General features: G+C 36.1%; 1 protein-coding gene across 3 annotated transcripts in view; it reads right to left on the bottom strand.

The window, feature by feature from the left end:
* arap2 (ArfGAP with RhoGAP domain, ankyrin repeat and PH domain 2) overlaps nucleotides 1-19,245 on the bottom strand; it is a 112,801-nt gene extending 93,556 nt beyond the window's left edge. The window contains exons 1-7 of one of the 3 annotated variants that reach the window (XM_065289055.2): nucleotides 18,940-19,188; nucleotides 17,353-17,437; nucleotides 13,630-14,344; nucleotides 12,935-13,011; nucleotides 6,936-7,012; nucleotides 6,747-6,811; nucleotides 4,596-4,955 (exon numbers count right to left, since the gene is read on the bottom strand). In XM_065289055.2, the coding sequence (XP_065145127.1) occupies nucleotides 4,596-4,955; nucleotides 6,747-6,811; nucleotides 6,936-7,012; nucleotides 12,935-13,011; nucleotides 13,630-14,225 (1,175 nt within the window). In that variant the 5' untranslated portion in view covers nucleotides 14,226-14,344; nucleotides 17,353-17,437; nucleotides 18,940-19,188. Of the gene's footprint in view, nucleotides 1-4,595; nucleotides 4,956-6,746; nucleotides 6,812-6,935; nucleotides 7,013-12,934; nucleotides 13,012-13,629; nucleotides 14,345-17,352; nucleotides 17,438-18,939 lie in introns of all 3 variants that reach the window. The other 2 variants (XM_065289053.1, XM_065289054.2) reach the window with 2 other exon arrangements.
* Nucleotides 19,246-20,558: the final 1,313 nt, after the last annotated feature.

Genomic DNA, 20,558 nt, shown 5'->3' with positions numbered 1-20,558 from the left:
CACTTTGCAATTACAGTCCACTGTGATTTAGTGTTAATCGACTTTGAAACATCATGTCAAGTTGATAACCCAGCATAATTTGATTATTTTAAATAAAAAAACAAAGTAATTTAAAATCAAGCTGGAGGTCATGTGGCCGGAGGAAACAAATGCCTGATACAGAATAGCGATACAGGGAGCAAATAGCAATCAATATCGATTTGAAATGTGTGCTGTGAGAATTACATTGGATTCTTTTCTTAATTTCAAAAAGTTAAACAATGCTTATCCAAAAGTATTTATTCACCTTTATGTTGATATTCTTAAATTCTTAAAATCCAAATAGATACGTATCAGAAAACTTCCGATAATCGCAATAACGTTAAACCCCCAAATAATTAATACAGGCATAAATTAGATTTGGTAGATTTGGCAGAAGAACCACGATCAATTAATTGATTTTGGAGATTATGAACCTGTAAAAAGCTGTTCTTAAAGGGATAGTTTACCCAAAAAAATAATTTCATCATTTACTCACTTTCATATTTTTACAAACCCGCATACATTTCTTTGTTCTGATGAACACGAAGGAAGATATTTTGAGAAGTGTTTGTAATCAAACCGTTCTTGGACCCCATTCACTTCCATAGTAGGAAAAAAGAATACTATGGAAGTGAATGGTGTCCACGAATGCTTTGGTTACAAACATTTCTTGAAATATCTTCCTTTGTGTTCATCAGAACAAAGAAATTTATACAGGTTTGTAACAACATGAATGAGAGAAAATTATGACAGAATTTTCATTTTTGGGTGAACTGTCCCTTTAAGCGGATTCTGATAACAAAGCCGTATTTCTGAAAGGCATGAGGCCAGAAATAAGCACATTTAAAGCAAAAGTATTTGATTAATATATATATTTTTGACCAGGTGGTGTTTAGAGTTGGAAAGGGGCGGAAAGTTTCTAGAATTATTCCAGAAATATTCCAAATTGGAAACTTAACAGGAATTTATGGGAATTTACGGGAATTTATGAAAAACATTTAGAAATTTATGGAAATGTATATAAACTGTATCATATACAAACATACCGTAAATAAACATTTTGTTTGGTCATAATCAGACATGCATGCAGGGTAATACACATTTTTAAAATTAGATCTTGACTGATTTAATTGTAAGTTTAATTGCAAGTAAACTTTAATTGATTCTTTCATTGAGTAACACAAAAGCATAAACATTATTATAATTATTATAATAGTGCTATCTTATATTTAGATATCTGATTTACTGGCTAGCTAGCTAGCTACTGTATACACACATTGGTATTTACCAGTTAAACTGTTAAAATGCAGTGGCTTCTGTGGTAGTCAAGGTCTGGAAAATGGAGGGGAATCTGCAATTAAGAGCCTTTTTACACCCAGTCACTTCATGCATTTTCTTTGTTTTCGCTGTGTCATATGTGTTCCTTGTCATTCCAACATACAGTACTGTGCAAAAGTCTTAGGCCACCATGCCATAATTAGATCTGCTGTTTTGCAATGATATAGTGATCACATGTAATTATTTCTCTTTATTAGAATATAACCAGAAAATACAGGAAATGTATATGTTGTATTAAAAACAGTATAAAATTATAAGTTGAAGTGTCAAGTATTTAGGTTAACCCCCTTCCACTTGAGCAATAGCAGGCAACTGCAGGATCTCCTTAACCTATATGAAAATAAATCCTAATTTCTAATTCTATTCGATTGACTTCAGGACTTCAGTCTTCTCAAAAAAGCTCAAGATGTGTTTCATGCCAAGAGAAGTCACACTAAATACTGACTGATACCTGAAGAATTTTTTTATATATATTTCCTGTATTTTCTTTTATTTTCTAAGTTTTTATTTTAATAAAATAGATAGAAAAATAATAAATATGGATGGACAAACTTTTGAAACAACAAGTCTGGTGGTCATGACCTAAGACTTTTGAACAGCACTGTATTTGTTTGTTGCTTCATGTGAACCATGTGCATCATGTGTCTTGTCAAAATAAGTGCCTGCTGCATACGCATCGAAACAGTTAATGATAAAAGAGGAGCTCACGTTCACAAAAATACTCGCAAGACACTAACTTAACAATAAACTCTGATTACACATGGATTAAGTGAGTATCTGGCAAACGTGAGGGTCACTTCTACAATCATAAAACCTTCAGATGCATGTGCAGCTGCAGCAGGCACTTATTTTGACAAGACACATGATGCACATGGTTCACACAACGTGCCAAACACATATTTTGAAATGCCCTCAGAAACATTTTCGAGACAGATTTAAATCCGATCGTTCAAATCACTTCAGGAGGTGGTCTGGGATGCATTTCAGAAAAAACTGGACAAGTTTGAATACATCAGGTTGATAAAGCCACGTATGTCTGCGCTCCCAAACGTAAGCACGTCACTCGCAAGTTAGCCGGGAAAGAGGCAAACAAACAAAGATGACATGCTCATTGCTTTATGGAGCAACGACAGTGTGTAAAAAAGCTTTCTAGAACCTATAAAATAGTTTAATGACAAACTGGATTATATTAAACAAAGAAATAAAACTTTAAGTGCTCGCGTGGCAGGAGCAACGCTGAAGCAGCAGTGCTGCGATCGCTTCGGCGTTGGCTCTATTTTTGCTGTGCTGCTCACGCTCAATTAAAGTGACAGTGCATTGTTTATGCTTTAAATGGTCGTGGATTGACGCGAAAAAGTTTAATTTTACCATAAAATCATTCATGTGACGCCAAATGTGTTTCAAACAGTCATGACTTTGAGCAGTTTAAAAGAAAGCAATCAATATTTAAGACTGCGCTGTCATTCACTGTCCACATTCATAATCTTCAGAGAAATAGATACATCTATAAGTCTATGCTTAAACTGTCGAAGGGAAACACGATCGACTGCTTCATGCTGTCAATCACTGAGTGATTTTTTTTATTTTATCGTAAAACTTCAAAGAAACAGATTTAATAATGTGCCATGGGCTTTTTATGTCTATAATTGTGTATTGTGTCTATATCTGTCATTACACGGACCAGAACAGCACGAAAACAATGTGGGTTAAACAAATCACAATTATATAAATTACACTGACCGTCAAAAAGCGTCTTGAAGTTTTGCTCATTAATGCATGTGAAATAAAGTAATGTGAACTTGAGATTTTTATACTGTTATAAAACTGCACAGTATGTGGTGCAAACGCACCCGGTGTGAAAGCACAATGGACACATGCAGCAAACGCTCACCTCACGCGCTGCTCAAGCTACGCATACGCGCTGCTCACACTTGCGATGTGAAACCAGCGTAAGTGCTGCCTTTTGTTGCATAAGCGTCATCTTAAGTATTTTAAGGCAGAATAACGAATAGCATATTTGCATTTTCAACGGGAGAAAATCAGTTTGATATCCATTTTGCCAAGACGCATTTATGTGGCTGAATGTAAATGGAAGAGTTTTAACGAATCAGATAGCTGTCCGATCAAAAAAAACACAAAGTGTAAAAGGTGTAAAAAGGCCCTAAGTGATATATGGAGGATTTTTTAGTGTGTGCGGGCGAAGGGTCATTTTTAGACTCAGCTTTTTTTAATTATCTCACCTAATGTTTTCTCAGTATTTGTCTTTACAGTGGTATGATGTTGTTGTACACACAGCAAAAGAACGTTTCAAACAAATGTATACAACGTCTGTGGATACATGCAAAGATGGACATTTTCACATTATTTTGTGTGCAGAATTTAAGAAATGATCTGGGCATGTTATGGAAGAATGCAAGTAGTGTGGCATCGGTGCAGGGGTGGCCTCAATAGCCCTAAAGTAAGTAGTGTTTTGTGTGCATGTGACTAAAGAACGTGCAGAGTAGAAATTTAACTGAAATTGCATAAAATCTTAGTTGTTTTAAACAAACAAAATTAAAACTACATTTAAGTTCCCTTTTATAGGCAACTCTGCATTTTTTTTTTCAAATTCCCAGTTTATTTATATAGAAATTCAACTGAAATTGCATAAAATCTTGGTTGTTGTAAACCAAAAAGTTTTAAAACTACATTTAAGTTCCCTCTTATATGCAACTCTGCAATTTTTTTTCAAATTCCCAGTTTATTTCTATTAAGTCCTATATATTCCTGTTAATTCCCATAAAAAATTTTTCCAGCCTTGAAAATTCCCAGAATTTTGCAACCCTTGAATTTATAGCAGTGTTTCTCAACCAGGGGCCGTGACGCACAGGGGGCCTCAGCAAATTTCCAAGGTGGCTTCAAGATGACTTAAATAAGACAAAAAGCACTAAAATGAGCTAAAACAAGCAAAAAAAATATTTGGACAAATTGAGTGAGTTTGCTTCAAATATTGTTATGAGCAACAAGGGGGTCTTGAAACGAAAAAGGTTGAGAACCACTGGTTAAGTGGCTTTTGCATCTATACACACACACACACATATCTGGGAGGGTGGATACATTTGAGGAATTTTGGTGAACTATTAATTTTCTTTGCAAATTATGTTTTAGGTGTTCCACAGAATTCTCATTACTCAGCAGCATTGAAATTTGACATACTGTAGTGCTTGATTAGAGTGCATGTCCTGCATCGTCCTTACCCTTGAGGAGAGAGTTTGTCCAGCCAGCCTGTTTTTCTAGCCGTCTTGGGAGCCCCATAAAAGCAGGCATAGGGTGAAATGGAAACTTCTTTATTAAGTATTGCTAGTTCTGAAAAGTCCTCCAGTGGTATACTGTATATGTCATTCACATCTGTTTGTAACTGAGCTACAGCTGATTGTCCAGAGTTGGTGAGAAGCTTAGGAGGTTCCTTAAAAGAGCTTTCATTGGCTGACTCCTGGTCAAGCGAAAATGCTTGGACTGTGGAGTAATCATCATCATCATCAACGATGCAATGTTGCTTGGAAAGATCTTGCTTGTTGTTGTTGTCCAGTTTTTCTTGGAACCTTGTCTGTTTTTTCCTAAAAAAATAAAGATTAAAAGACAAGAATGACACTTTACTTTAACTTTGATTGCTTTTAGTATTTGCTTAGTTTAGTCATTAGCAAGGAGTCCACATTAAGCTTGCGTCTGCATAAACATTCACAATAACTGGGCAGGTATCTTTGTATCATTTCTATATATTAAAGGGACACTCCACTTTTTTTGAAAATATGCTCATTTTCCAGCTCCCCTAGAGTTAAACGTTTGATTCTTACCGTTTTGGAATTTATTCAGCTGATCTCCAGGTCTGGCGGTGCCACTTTTAGCATAGCTTAGCACAATTCATTGAATCTGATTAGACCATTAGCATCACGCTAAAAGATAATAAATGAGTTTCGATATTTTTCCTATTTAAATCTTGACTCTTCTGTAGTTACATCGTGTACTAAGACCGACGGAAAATTAAAAGTTGTGATTTTCTACGCAGATATGGCTTTCATTCTAGCGTAATAATCAGTGACTTTGCTGATGTAACATGGCTGCAGCAGGCGTAGTGATATTACACACTGCCCGAAAATAGTCCCCATGGTTACTTTCAACAAAGAACTTTGCTTTCAATAGCAGGGGACTATTTTCGAGCAGTGCGTAATATCACTACGCCTGCTGCAGCCATGTTACATTAGCAAAGTCCTTGATTATTACGCCAGTTTTAGAGTATAGTTCCTAGCCATATCTGCCTAGAAAATTGCAACTTTTAATTTTCCGTCGGTCTTAGTACACGATGTAACTACAGAAGAGTCAAGTCCTAAATAGGAAAAATATCGAAACTCTTTGGTTATTTTTTTTGTGCGATGCTAATGGTCTAATCAGATTCAATGGATTGTGCTAAGCTATGCTAAAAGTGCAAGCGCCAGACCCGGAGATAGGCTGAATGGATTCCAAAACGGTAAAAATCAAATGTTTAACTCTAGGGGAGCTGGAAAATAAGCATATTTTCAAAAAAAAGTGGAATGTCCTTTTAAGTATTATTCTCAATTGCATACTTGCATGCATCTTTGATTTTAAATTTGGTTCTTAGTTATTTAAAATCATGGCCAGATTAACTGTTTGATAGACTCACTGGTTCCCAGCAAGCAGTTTTGCATTGAAAAGACACCTAACAGCCACCCAAACAGCCCAGACATCACAGCTAAAACAAGGCAAAATTTGTGTTGTTAAAACATAACACATCTCGGTGTTATTTTTATAACAACACATCTTGTGTTGTCCCATTAAATTTGAACACAAAATAACACATAATGTGTTAAAATAACACATAGTGTGTTAAATAGGATAACACATCCTTTTTTAAAGTGTAGAAGTGGGTTACTTATAGCTGGACTATATGGGGTCTATAATTAACTTAAAGGAACAGTATGTAGGATTGTGGCCAAAACTGGTATTGCAATCACAAAAGTTGTGGCTAAAACTGGTACTGCAATCACACAACTGGTGGCCAATACACAAAATGACAACATAAACATCAGTTGAGGGCTGCAACTCCACTTTTTAAATGACAATATCCTGGCCGGACCACTGTTGTCAGTGATATAAGTATTTGAAATGAAAATGATTTCTTGATGTCTAGTGACATATCAGGGCTATTTTATAATTAATTGATATAAATTTCTTACATACTGTTCCTTTAAAATGTGAAATAATGGCCATTGCTTGCTTAGTGGGCAACGTTTAAAATTGACAGCAAATAGATATTATTAAAAATTATTGTACAAACATCACTCTAATGCTGTGTGACTATTACAGCTTTTACAAGTTCAATCATTGATTACCTCAAATTATTTTCCTCCAGGTTCTCCTTTCTATCTTGATTGGACATCATGTCTTCGTCCATATCCTCCAAAACAAATACAAACAATCAGTTGAAACACAACAAACTTTTGGACACTTCTTTAAGTAGATGCATACATCAATAAATCAACATAGAAAAGTTTCACTAACTGGTTAGTGCCAACGCTCACCGGTTTGTTTTCTGCTGAATTGTACAAAAAAACCTCTCCATAGGGGGCAATGGGTGACAAGGTCGTGAGATGTGAAGCTGTAACAGAAATGAATCATCATGACAAGCGTGTTGTGGTTGTGTGGTTAGAGTTTGCGAAGAGGGTAAGGAGAAAACAGCAAGACAAAGAGAGACACGGATAAAGAAAAAAAAGAGCAAACGATACAAGTACAAGCATAAAATGAGATCCCTCACATTGTCCTTTAGCGCATCCAGCTCGGAAAATGTACCAAAGAGGGAGCAACTTGGGTGACTGGTTGTCAAGGTGACAAATGACCACCATATCTCTGTGGAGACACTAAGGGGCAGCACGAATCCCAAACTGTTCCCTCCGGACGGACACACACATAGATATATAGCTAATAGACAGGACCCCCTGCTAGATAAGATCATACTGTAGGCTGTTTGATCTAGACTGTAGCATGTTATCTATGATAGCACTGTACTGTATTGTACCACATCTTAACCCAGTAGCCGAGGGGTCGTTTCATATCAGCATCATCATTTATCATTATCAACAGCTGACCTTCTAAATACAGATGATATACTGTCTCTCTCTTTTTCCATCTCTGCCCTGTTAAGTCCTTTGCAAGTCCTTTCCCTTTAAAGATATAGTACAGGATAACTGTGTAATTGCATAGTGTATATCACAATGAATCCTGCCATTGATGCAACTTTTATTGTTTAGATACTAAAACAATATCTAAAGATGATTAGACATTGATTTTTCTTCTTATCAAAGTTTTCTCCACAAACTAATTCACAAGTACACCATACACTTTTTTTCTATAAGAACTTTTTCTCTAAAACTTCATCTACCTTTTCATTACATTTTAGCCCCTAGAGAGCAAAAACAGAATTAGGTTGTAGATCCAGTAGACATAGGCATTATTAAACCACTTTTACACCTAAGCCGAGCTTCTGACTTTAGTATAAATCCCAATTCCCGACAACACACACGGTGTCTCACGCAAACAATTTCCAAACTATTCCTCTAGGATTTCTCTAGGACGCAATTACACACACTGGGACGCACTCGGAACAGGGACACAATGGAATATTTCAAAGCCAAAAGCTGTTTCAAAGACGTGCATAACTTTTTGAAAATGTTAAGTTTGGAAAACTAGGCCTCTCCGTGTGCATGCATTAGGAGATGTGAATAAATTTCATACTGAGATTTCAGTACTGGCTTTGACCCACTGTACATTTGAGATCTTATTGTTTTAAAGGTGCATTGCGTAACTTTTAGAAGGATCTCTTAAAGGAATAGTCAATATTAAAATATGTTATTACCTTAACTAAGAAGAGTTGATACATCCCTCTATCATCTTAGTGCGTGCACGTAAGCACGTAAGCGCTGCGACACTTCGATATCATTTAGCTTAGCCCCATTCATTCAATGGTACCACTCAGAGATAAAGTTAGAAGTGACCAAACACATCAACGTTTTTCCTATTTAAGACGAGTAGTTATACGAGCAAGTTTGGTGGTACAAAATAAAACGTAGCGCTTTTCTAAGCGGATTTAAAAGAGGAACTATATTGTATGGCGGAACAGCACTTTTGGGAGTACTTCGACTCGGCGCAGTAACACCCTACCTCTCCCATTATGAGAGGGAGAAGGGGAGCGGATTTTTAAGGCGAGTTGAAGTACTCCCAAAAGTGCTGTTCCGCCATACAATATAGTTCCTCTTTTAAATCCGCTTAGAAAAGCGCTACATTTTATTTTGTACCACCAAACTTGCTCGTATAACTACTTGTCTTAAATAGGAAAAACATTGATGTGTTTGGTCACTTCTAACTTTATCTCTGAGTGGTACCATTGAATGAATGGGGCTAAGCTAAATGCTATCGAAGTGTCGCAGCGCACTCCAACACTTACGTGCACGCACTAGGATGATAGAGGGATGTATCAACTCTTCTTAGTTAAGGTAATAACACACTTTAATATTGAAAATGAGTAGACTATTCCTTTAACAGAAATGCAATAAAATATTCATAACTATATTATCAGTAGGGATGTGTCCGAAGCCGAATACGTTATTCGGAAGGGCACGGATCATGGCTTCAAAACAAATAACGAATTCATCCAAATAACATAAAAATATTCGACCAGACACAATTACGTTTTGCTGGAACAGCCCTAATTTATAAACCCCTTAAAGCACGAATAATATGTGTGTGAAGTAAATGTAAAAGTAAAGTTTAATCTGTGAAATGACATGAATGACATTTTCTGCACGTCTCTTATTTAGAAATTCTAGTTTTTTGGAATTAATTTAAAAATCTTAAAAATGCTGCAAATATCAAACTTCTTTTAAAGCAACTGTAAAAAAATGATCATTTTTGGTTTATTTAATTACACAGAAAAACTTGATAAAATGCTGCACTCTAATCATAAAATATTAGTTATTAATTACAGACTCCGGTAACAGATGATCGTTTAATTACTTCTGTCAGGAATTTTCAAGTGAACGAACCCAAGCGCAGACACATATAGAAAAAACACGAATATTTATTAAACAACAAGAAACAAAAAACCCACGAGGGGGCAAACAACAAGAAAACTAAACACTAACAGGACTAGACTATACTATATAACACTAAATAAACACACAGGACTAAACTAGACTTATCTTAACAGGAATATACAGGAGCAAAAACAGGAACTCTACATGACAGGAACAAAGCAAAACGTAAACAGAACACAGAGCACAAGGACTTTAAATAGGGAAAACTTATAAGGACAACAGGTGAACACAATAACAAGCAAGGAAGCGGGTAAAAAGTGACGAGACACGGGAAATACAGTACGTGGTTTAGTACAGGGGTTTTCAAACTTTTTGTGTGTGTGGACCACTATTTGTAATCAAGAATTTTCGCGGACCACCTCATAATACTTATTATAAAATATGTCTACACAAAGTCCTGAATTAATCTGCACATCAAAATAGGCTTACTAGCACTAAAACTATAACTGGTCATCACATCAGTACAACAGGTTTCTTAACCTTATATCATAATTATTTATATACATATTCTCAGTGTTGGGAAAGTTCACTTTCTACATGAACTAGTTTAGTTCACAGTTCACAAATTTTAAAATGAACTAGTTCAGTTCATAGTTCATATTTGAAAATGTTAAACTAGGTCACAGTTCCAAAAATGAACTAATTTATAGTTATTTTTTCCCATATTATTATTTTTAAATGATTGCCATTATAGCCCATATAGAACCACCACAGACAGCAATTATTTGATCAGTTTTAACACTGAAGCTAAATGCGTCAGATTTCATCTTCATATCCAACTTTAAATCCTTATCCAACCAGGGTTTACATTAGCATTGACTGTCTTTTAATTTTTGTATTTGCTTACACATACCTTGAAAGGCTAGCTGGGTGGGGGTCGCACCCCGGGCGAGAAGAGCTGCGAGGCATTGCGTGTATGACAACTCGCAGGTATTGCACACCACACGTGCACGTTAAATAGCGTAAGCTTAGTCAAAGTCTATTTCAAGATCCGGAATATGCGTTAGCAGCCTATGTTAATCGTTAACGATTTAGGACAAATATGATGTTATTTAATGTTAAACTATTTGAGTTGCGCGGCAGGAATTCCACCAGCGTCTGTGTTGTTGTGTTGACGCATGCAGCGTGACTGGTGAACACCGAGTGGTGGCGGTGTTGCCAGATTGGGTGTTTTTTCCGCTACACATTAAGGCCTGTTTACAGTGTGTTTGAGTCGGGTTTTCGCCTGGAAGAATATACAAATCTGGCACCCTATTGAACGACGTTAAACTGAGAGAGCGTGCCGTTCACAGGCACCAGAATGAATGAGTTCACAGTAACGTTTATTTGGCAGCAGTACACGTTCGCCCAAAATATGAACGAGTTTGTATATTAAAATATACATATTCTTATTTTGCCTTTTCACGGACCACCTGCAGTACTCTCACGGACCACTAGTGGTCCGCGGACCACAGTTTGGGAATGGCTGGTTTAGTATACACAATACAAACCACGCATTTCCCACACAAAACTTTGTACTTTCATAACCCTGCCATACTGGACTAAATATTAAAACAAGACAAGGTTCCGGCAGGATCCTGACAACTTCAAGTTGAAGCCTGCTTTATCGTCAATTAGGTGAATATAAAATAAATAAGTAAATAGATAAAAATATGAAAATGTTACATTTTAAAAGCAACATTTTAACTGAAGATTACTATGACATGAATTTCAATTAAATTGAATTGATATTTTAAACGAATATTTGATTATTTATTTATTTAGATGAAGATTAATAAGAAAGTGTTTTAAAACATTTAGTTATGTTTGCGCAAACACTGTATGTACATAGATAATAATGAGCTCAACAAGTTTGTTGTAATGCTTCTTATGCTTTCGTGAATTCTTGTCAAAACAGTTGTTTTGGACTATTCCGTGTAGATGTGTATATTGGTGCGCGCACTAGTGTTGTAGTTCTCGAGACCGGTCTCGGTCTCAAGACCACTTTTCAAAGGTCTTGGTCTCGTCTTGGAATCGACCGCATTTTTACTCGGTCTCGTCTCGGTCTAAGACAAAGAGGACTCGGAATTTTATTTCAAGACCGGTCAAGACCACAACTGATGGCACATCACAAATTAATTTTTTATCATAAATTTTATGCAGTTTATTCAGGTTTGGCATATGATGTTGGCATTGTTTAAGCATTGTTTAAGTTTCTCCCAATGACAGTTTTTCTAATTTTATTACTAAAAACACCTGCATTGTGTTAAGTGGATGGCAAGCCATGGAAAGACAGTTCAGAATGAATGGTTAAGTTGATTTCAGCTCTTTAGTGTTTGTTCACTTTTATTTGCTTATAGACAAAGATAAATTCCCACATATCTGCAATGCCATTGATTATTTTATCAACTTCTCTGATGGCATACACACACACACACAAACACAGACAAGATGTGCCTAATCAATGCATAATCTACATTTTATCATAAGTGTTTTAATGCAGTGACTTGCAACGTTCTTGGTCTTGACTTGGTCTCGGCCTGTCTTGGTCTTGACTCGGTCTTGACCCTTTAAAGTCTTGGTCTTGTCTCGGTCTCGGCCTGTCTTGGTCTTGGTCATGACTTGGTCTCGGTTTAGGTGGTCTTGACTACAACACTAGCGCTCACTTGCGAGTCTGTGCGTTTCGGATCTGTTAGTCAGCGCAAGTCTTGTCGATCTTAATAACTTTATAACATAAATCAGACACAATAAATGCTTAAAGGTGATATACAGTATTATCCGTGTTTATTTTAACACTATACAGTGATGCATAGCATAGCACATAGGCACAAGCTGTATGGGGCTATGAAAATTACAAGTTTGTTTTCCATGTGTTTATTTACATTTTGTATTATTGTTTTTATTACAATAGATTTTAATAGATATTTAGAGTTATTGAAGTTATAATTATAATAAAAAGCAATAATGCATTTAAAATGTCATTTTCATGTAATTTGACAAACTTCCGGTTTAAGACCCACTCACTTCCGGTTCCATCCGCATACAAATATAGGCCCAAATAATTTTGAGATTGTTACAGATACAGAAACAAATACGGACTCCTCTTCACACCCATAATTATCAGTGTGGTAAGACCTGAATTGTAATGTTTTATTACCTTATTATAAGCCGTTTTTATCTACATACACCGTGGGTCCACTTACATGGAAGTCACTGTCATGTTTCTACATTAGCCTTAAATGGACAAACTGTTCTACAGAGTGCATTTCATCCCAATGTTGTCTCATACAGCGGCTACAATATGCGTTTTGAAATTGAGGGGCGAGTTGTTGGTTGCAATTTGCAATATCACCAATAGATGCTGCTAAAATGTACACATACACATCCTTTAATGGAGTAAAAAAGTAGCACAATTCAAAACATTTAAAATGTTAACAAAAAGTTCATAGTACCTTTCTGAATGTTTGTGGGGCAGGTGGCACCCTCAGGCATTGTAGGATAGTCAGTATTGTTGTTTACTCCCACATTCCTGCACACACGTTTTGAGAAGAATTTGTGCATTTGTTTCCAGAATCCACATCATAAAACTTAAAAGTTATAATATATAAAGTTATATTTAATCAAAAATTTGCAAATTAAGTCTTAGCAAAACACACACACCCTCATACCGTGACACTTCAATGCCTGCACAAGCACTGACCATTGATGCATACATTATTCCTAGTACTAATAGAGGTAATGTGTTCCTGTAGCTCAGATGATGTGCATGGTGCTAGCAAAGCAAGGTCACATGTTCAATTACCCAGGAAATGCACTTAATGATAAAATTTACAGCTTAACTGTTGGGCTTTTAGAATCTCTAATGAAATGGCACATCAGAGCCGCTTAGCAGTATCGACACTAGCAGTGCATAAATGACACACTTGAGGTTTAATAAAGTACGATATGTTGTGCTATACTGTGAACATAATCACAATCACGGCTAAAAGGCAACGTCAGACACTGTGTGAAGCATACATTTAAATGTAATATAAATACAAGACATTTAATTGAGGAGTTGTCATCTGTCTGTTCTGTAATTTATGTACTGTGTATACTCACAACTTGACACATCACACAAAAAATAGCTATTTGCATATTAACTTACCAATCATAAGGAGGTATGAAGGTATGTTCAGGGATCTCTGGTACAGGCCTATGTCGCAGTTTAAATGAACGTGTTCCTCTGGGGTTAGAGCGTTCCCTAATACCTACAGGGCATTCCTCATATATTTCATTATCCACCATTTCTCCCTGAAACTCAATCTCATTAGGTTCATCTACATAGAAGGAGGGCTCTTCTGAGCTGTTCTCCAATGATTCGTTGCTGCCATGCGCAGAAGCGGAGCTAGAGCTGGTGGAAGGTGAATGATCAATAGTCCTCGCAGTTTCCTTGGCATTGCCCTGAGGATGGAGACAAGACGTTCCTCTATGGCCATCTTTGGGAAACACATGTCTAGGCCTTGGGATTGGCTTTCTTCTCACTGGTACTTCAACTCCATCTTCCTTAACCATCACGGTCTCCAGGCTGCTTAAGATCCTTCGTCGATGTCCTGTAGGGATTTGATCGATCTCAAGGAGCTTCTCCTCAGTTAGGCCTCTGAGGTCCTTCAGGGAATGGTAGCCAGCCCGGGCGAAGCTGGAGGCATAGTGGAGCAGATGCAGACTGGATAACCACTGAGTAATCTCCCGGTTAGACTCCATAGAAGATGAGAAAGAGAGGTCTTCAGTGGTCACAAAGTCTGTGGTACGGAGGAAAGGCTGGCATTGGATCACAAGGATACTTTGAGGCAGGCAGAGATGAAAAGAAGTGGGAACACACCCTGGGGAAAGTAAACTATGATGAATACTTATCTTCACAATAGGATGAATAAAGCACACATTCCCTGGCAGTCACCTCAATATTAAAACCTATCACAGTGTATCTAAATTCACCCAATATATGCACATAAAAACACTTCTATCAAGTGTTGCTTTAATAAAAAAAAATCTGCATTGGGATTAAAAAAACTTTTTAGACATACTTCTTAAATGAATTCAACTTGACATAAAGATCTGAATCCAGAACAGCGAGATTTAGACTGAACAATAGTGCAAATGTATTTAGGTTGACAGGAGCAGTGGCATGACAAATGGCTTGAAGTTCTGTTCAACATTGTACATATCAAATTAACTCGCCCTCATGATTCATCAAAACAGCACATTTCAGGTAGTCTCTTTAGTTTTACTATTCAGCTATCATTCTCGTTCATAACCAAATTGTAAATGATCATAACTGCGTTTAGCTATTTTCAGTTTGAAAGTTATTTTATGTTGAACATGTATTGAAAAACTTGTGTGATGAAGCTTCACGATGTGTGGTTGCCGGTGTCAAAACCAAATAATTACACTAGAGAACCACAGCTCTCTTGCTCAAATGTCCACATCATATTTTACATGAAAAACACAAAATTTAAAAATGTTAAAAATATTTTTTTAATGAATCATGTTTTTTTGTATAAGGTAACTGAATGGATTTATGCACCAAAATTAAATAAGGGACAAGAGTCCACGCCGGTGCAGAATTACACATCATATTTTACATATTCAAAAAAATATATATATTTTGCGATCGACAAGCAGAATTCCAACCTGCATTACCCACACCAATATTACCATCAGTGACTAATCCTAAAATATAAACTTTGTTAGAAAAATGTGATGCTTACAGTGAAACATTTGTAAATAAGCCATTCTATATTATTATATACATTAAGATATTTTAATCATTCAAAACACTAAAATGTTAATAAAACGGCATAACATTAGCATGTTATGGCCTTGATCTCAAAGAATGGCTCGATGCTTTTAGCGCACATGTGCTACAGTTAAAACGCTTATGTGATACAGAGACCAACTAAAAAGCAACACAGCTTTTTTTTGCACTGTTATGTAGATGAAATTGCATACGCACTCAAATTCAAATAATATATCACTTGACTTGTAAATCATGCAAACTTCTCAAAGATTATATCTTCATGTGTCCTAATTCAAATACTCACTATACTTTTAATTCACATCCTGATTCAGAGACTCGAGGCCAGTCTTTATTCCTAATTCCTAATCAATTCTCTTGCAGATAAAAAAGTGAAACCAAGAGTGCTTCATAAATATTTTTTGTGTTTAACCACTTAACATGGCATAATGATCAAATCTGTGGGAAATATTTGACCTACAAGCCAAATAATCTCTTACAGGTACAGTATAAAGTGTATAGGTCATGAATTTTTAGTTTCAGAAATAAAAGATGTGAAACATCCAAAAATAATGAATTTATTATTAAACTCCAAGTAATATTTTAACCATCTGAAACATGCTTAAATAATGTATATAACATTATTGTTTAAATACTTTACTAGTTCTGTAAATATCTAATTCAGAGAACTTTAAAAGCTTTTTCAGTACATCTTCAGCGGTCTCTACTTCTCTTTTTCTATAAATGACTTCTTCTTTTGGCCAAAAGTCAACACACTGGAGCTATTAAACACAACCTCTTGCATCTTCGAAAACAAATGAAAATTACCAACCTTCATCGTTTTTAAGGCCATTCAACTGAAGCAAAATTAAAATGGCATACAGTTAAACTGTCAAATAAGGAACTTTAGAGATGAAAAAAGCAAGGTGTAAGTTGTGAGTGGTCAAGTTTTAGAGAAGCTAAGAAAGTCCTCACCACAAACAGCGTGGGATGGTTCATTCCACTGTGTATATTTCCATTCCAGCTAAAACATCACTACATAGTTAGAAAGGCTATTTCTGCAACTGTATGTTAGTGGGCACGCTGTACCTGGCATTCTAGCAATCATAATAAACACACATAAAATTGAGGTTATTTACTAAAGCTACAGATAGCATTTGCTGTGAGTCTGATAAAAAATGTGTTACTTGGTTATATCTGATGGTAATTACAAGCAGAATTACATGAAATTAGAAATATATTAATTAAGTATTAATTAATTAATATTCTGTGAAATACTCCCACAGGTAAAATTCAAATGACATGAATGTATATTATATGTGTGGTCATTGGTCAACATAAAACATTATAATAATAATAATGTATTTTTGTGTAACTGTTTCAGGTACTACTAATATTATTGTCCTGTCAGCCTTGACGACAACTTCCTGCTGTTGTTTCTCTGCTAATACAGCATCTATTCAGCAAATTAATTCCTTCATAAAGCAACGGACACACTCGGAAAAACTATCAGCATGGATATTTTTTGCTGATTGCCGATTGTTTCACCAGTGAACTATCGGTTCAGATTAATCTGCAAAACCGATTAATCAGTCTATAGACGGTTTCACCGGACATGCGTGCGCTGACGCGATACACGTCTGGGTCCGAACTTTATTTCCGGTTTCGTTTTTTTTAATGGTCTGACTAGTTGCTAAACTGATCTCTTGAACAAATGCCTCGTCGAAAATAACAAATGTTTTGGTTTCCTAGGTAATCTTTGTGTTGTTTATTTTGCTTGTTATGTAAATAAACTACGTTTAAAGAACTTTGTTGTTATTTATTCTTAGCAGAGTTTACTGGAAGTTACGTGTGGACCTTGACAGCTGCTTGTTTACGTTGTTACTGCTGAAAACGTCTATATGAAATAGCAACAACATTTATATAAAAACTGTGACAAATACATGGAAACAAACACAACACACAGCAAGTAAGATATATGTTGTGACCTGATGGCTATTAGGGAATAAAAATGAACTTAAGGGGATCAGTCTAGTCTACATGGTACATTAATGCTGACTAGCACTGGACTGGTACAGTTTGAAAATGGTTGCTTACCTGTACAATGTGCTGATTTCTAAACTAAATGAGATTTAGGCTTAAATCCATTTCACAAATTGCCAAAAAATTGCCAGAGTGCCTTCTGTGGACACGAAAACACATCCTTGATTTGATTCCTGGATTGCTAATAATGGGGACTTAGTAATATGCATTTTTTATGCAGATTCCAGAAAATCATTAGCCGTATAAATGGACCAAATTAAAACAATCCTCGGACAAATCCCTGGCACATTTTCATGTATTTCCAATAATATGTGTATGAAAAGGGCTTTAGCTGCTAATAGTGTAATATGAAGTTAGCAGTATGATTTGAAGTTCTTTATATCTAATGACATCACAAGTAGGCATCATCTGAAATAAGTAACTTAATATATTACAATACATAATGCCTTATCTGTTAAATAACATTTGTTAAAAGAACCCTGGTCATGCTGCACATCACTCACGAAACAAAAGTGGCTACGTTCACAACTGTTTGGCAAATCACATTATTTGCATTTGAAAATCGGTGTGCAAAAAAACAGCTACAGTATTAAATCAACGAAGCTTTTGGTACAAACCAACGCTTTCACAACCCCTAAACATGCAAGGACATGCATTCATGTTTTACCAGTTCAGACATGGGTTCCTTGAATAACAGAGTACCAACAGTGCAAAAAGAAATAGTTAGATTACATTATGCGGATCGGTATTAATGTCATTCTCTTGCTGTATGTTGCACAGCCATCATTAGTCTCGATAACAAGCATAAACGTGCAGGCCTGTGCCTGACACCACCCACAGTAAACCAATTAGATTAAAGTATGTAGAATGACTACAAAAAACGTGCTTAAGTGTGTGTGCAAGGACATATACCTTCCTTACACTGGTATATTGCACATACATTGCCCTTAGCGAACGTTTTACCAAAGTAAAAGTGTAATAGTCCATGTTGGATAAATGGTGGATTGATTACCAATTGTATTACCATATCTACAAATATCATGGTAAACTATATACTGTGACAATGGTAAATTTGTCTTTACTATGGTTTTTCTACAAATACCACAGTAAAATGCCACAGTAAAAGCATTGTTATTTTCTCAAGGGTGAGTCATGCATGCCACACATTTCTCTTTCATGTTCTAACATCAACCACTTAAGATCAAAGTCCAGCTATTAAAAACACAACCCTTACAATCTAACGTTATATTACGCTGTTAACTAAACTTAACTTGAAACATAACTCGACACAAACTTTACCATGGCACATAAGAATCCGTAATTGCCTACTGAAGTGAATGTATGAACGTTTTATAATGGTCAGTGAACTCTAGTCCAGAGAAACCAGAGATGGTTTGAGTATTTACACAAGGAGTGTCTGAATATAAAACTAGTCACTGTAACCTAGTTATCATGACTTAAGAAGTTTCACCAACTAATTTAATGTACAGTATGTCACTGATAGAAGTAGAAGTAACGGCATCAGCACAGCAGTGCTCGTTCACTGAAGAGAGTGCAGACGCAACAAGCTAAAGTTCACCTAAGAACAAGCAAAGCAACCGTTTAAAAAGGACAGAAAGTGCCTGCTTTCTCAAAACATACCTCAGACGGTGACCACCACAACCACCCTCCTGGTTAGGACAAGCTTTCTTAAATATCGCGCTGTCGTTCTAACTGTATGACAACACGTTATCTAAGCAACTATTACTGTAGTAAACTGTAGTGAGCATTCATACCGCAACTTCCACCAAAGACGGCCGTTCCGCCTTTCGAGCCTCGGCGCGCTGCTCTCCACGCCTTCCTTCCCGCATCATCCGGGCCAACCCATCGCACCTGCCCGCCCTGCTGTGTCACATTCACCCGGTTAACTGAACCACCCTGTACTGGGGGCATAACGACAACTGTCCAAAGTTACTTACCATGCAAAAAAAATCAATTCAAGATAAATGAAATAACATGACAATTTGGACTTTGGAAGGTTATATTGGCAGAGATTATGTAAAATCTAAAATCTATCTCTATCTCCCGCATGTTTCAACTTGATTGCTCTCTAATAATAGATTCGGCAGGATTCAGGAATGTGTTAAGACATACCAACAACGGTGCATAAAACAACACTACTTTAGGATAAATTGGTTTCCAGATTACACAAAATCTTGAAAACATGTGAATAATATTTGAGTACTTATCTTTTTGAACGTTTTGGGACCTGGCATGGGAGCTTTATTCTCTCTCTTTTTTCTTGCATGTTCATTAAACATACAAAAAAGCATACTCTCGAAGCATACTCTCAAAAGCGATGCTCTCATTTGACCACATGGCGGCGCTAAATCCTAACATTTACAATGGACTGAAAAATAGCCTCATTTTTTGTTAACGGAATTATTTATTACTTTTGCTAAGCCATGCAATTAAAGAATGTATTTTTACATTCACAGGTCACAGGGTACGACGATCCCTGAATCATTCGTTTACTACATTAGTTCAACGTAAAATCAATACGGTCGTTTAACCACGTGATGGTGCTAAATTCCAAAATAAGTGCTTCCGTTTCTGTGGTTAATAGTGTAGGGGCAGGATCTAGGTTGTTTTAGTTATTTTAGGACATTTAAGTGGTTTTAGAAGCAAACCTTACAAATAAATAATACTGGCGTGGATTAATTATTAAGTGCCATTGGTAAATAAATTAGGCTTAATGAATTGGATCTCTGATTTTATGTGAAGAGATATTACATGAAAGGACAAAACTTTCATAAACACTGGTATTATTTTTGAGGGGGGAATTGATATAATTGTGATCGTGTCCATGCATCTTCAGTAGCCTATTAGATAATAAGACTTACATATATCTAAATAACTCGATAAAGCTTAAAGATGTTTAATAATTCGATAAGGGCTTACCTGACAGGAAAAATAATGCCAGTTCCATACAGGTTAATTTTTGTCATATACATTTTCAATACTATAATGCAAAGTTAATATGTAACAATACAGCTGTGTATACTGTAATCTACCAATACATGGTGTTTCTAAATACAATCCCACCTGAAATAAAAAAAAATGCAAATGAATTTCTGAGCGAGGGGCGTCTAGTATTTTTGCCACAACAGTATTTGCAGCACAAGATTAGAATGGCCATTCACAGTTGTGCACATTACTCTTCTTTATGGTCCTCCATCTCTAAGGGGCGCTTTTGTGTTAAGTCACGCCTTGAATTTGCC

The sequence above is a fragment of the Paramisgurnus dabryanus genome, chromosome 2, assembly GCF_030506205.2.
Source record: "Paramisgurnus dabryanus chromosome 2, PD_genome_1.1, whole genome shotgun sequence".
NCBI classification, from domain to species: Eukaryota; Metazoa; Chordata; class Actinopteri; order Cypriniformes; family Cobitidae; genus Paramisgurnus; species Paramisgurnus dabryanus.
The sequence above is the reverse complement of the archived record's forward strand: the minus strand, read 5'-3'. Positions and strand labels throughout refer to the sequence as shown.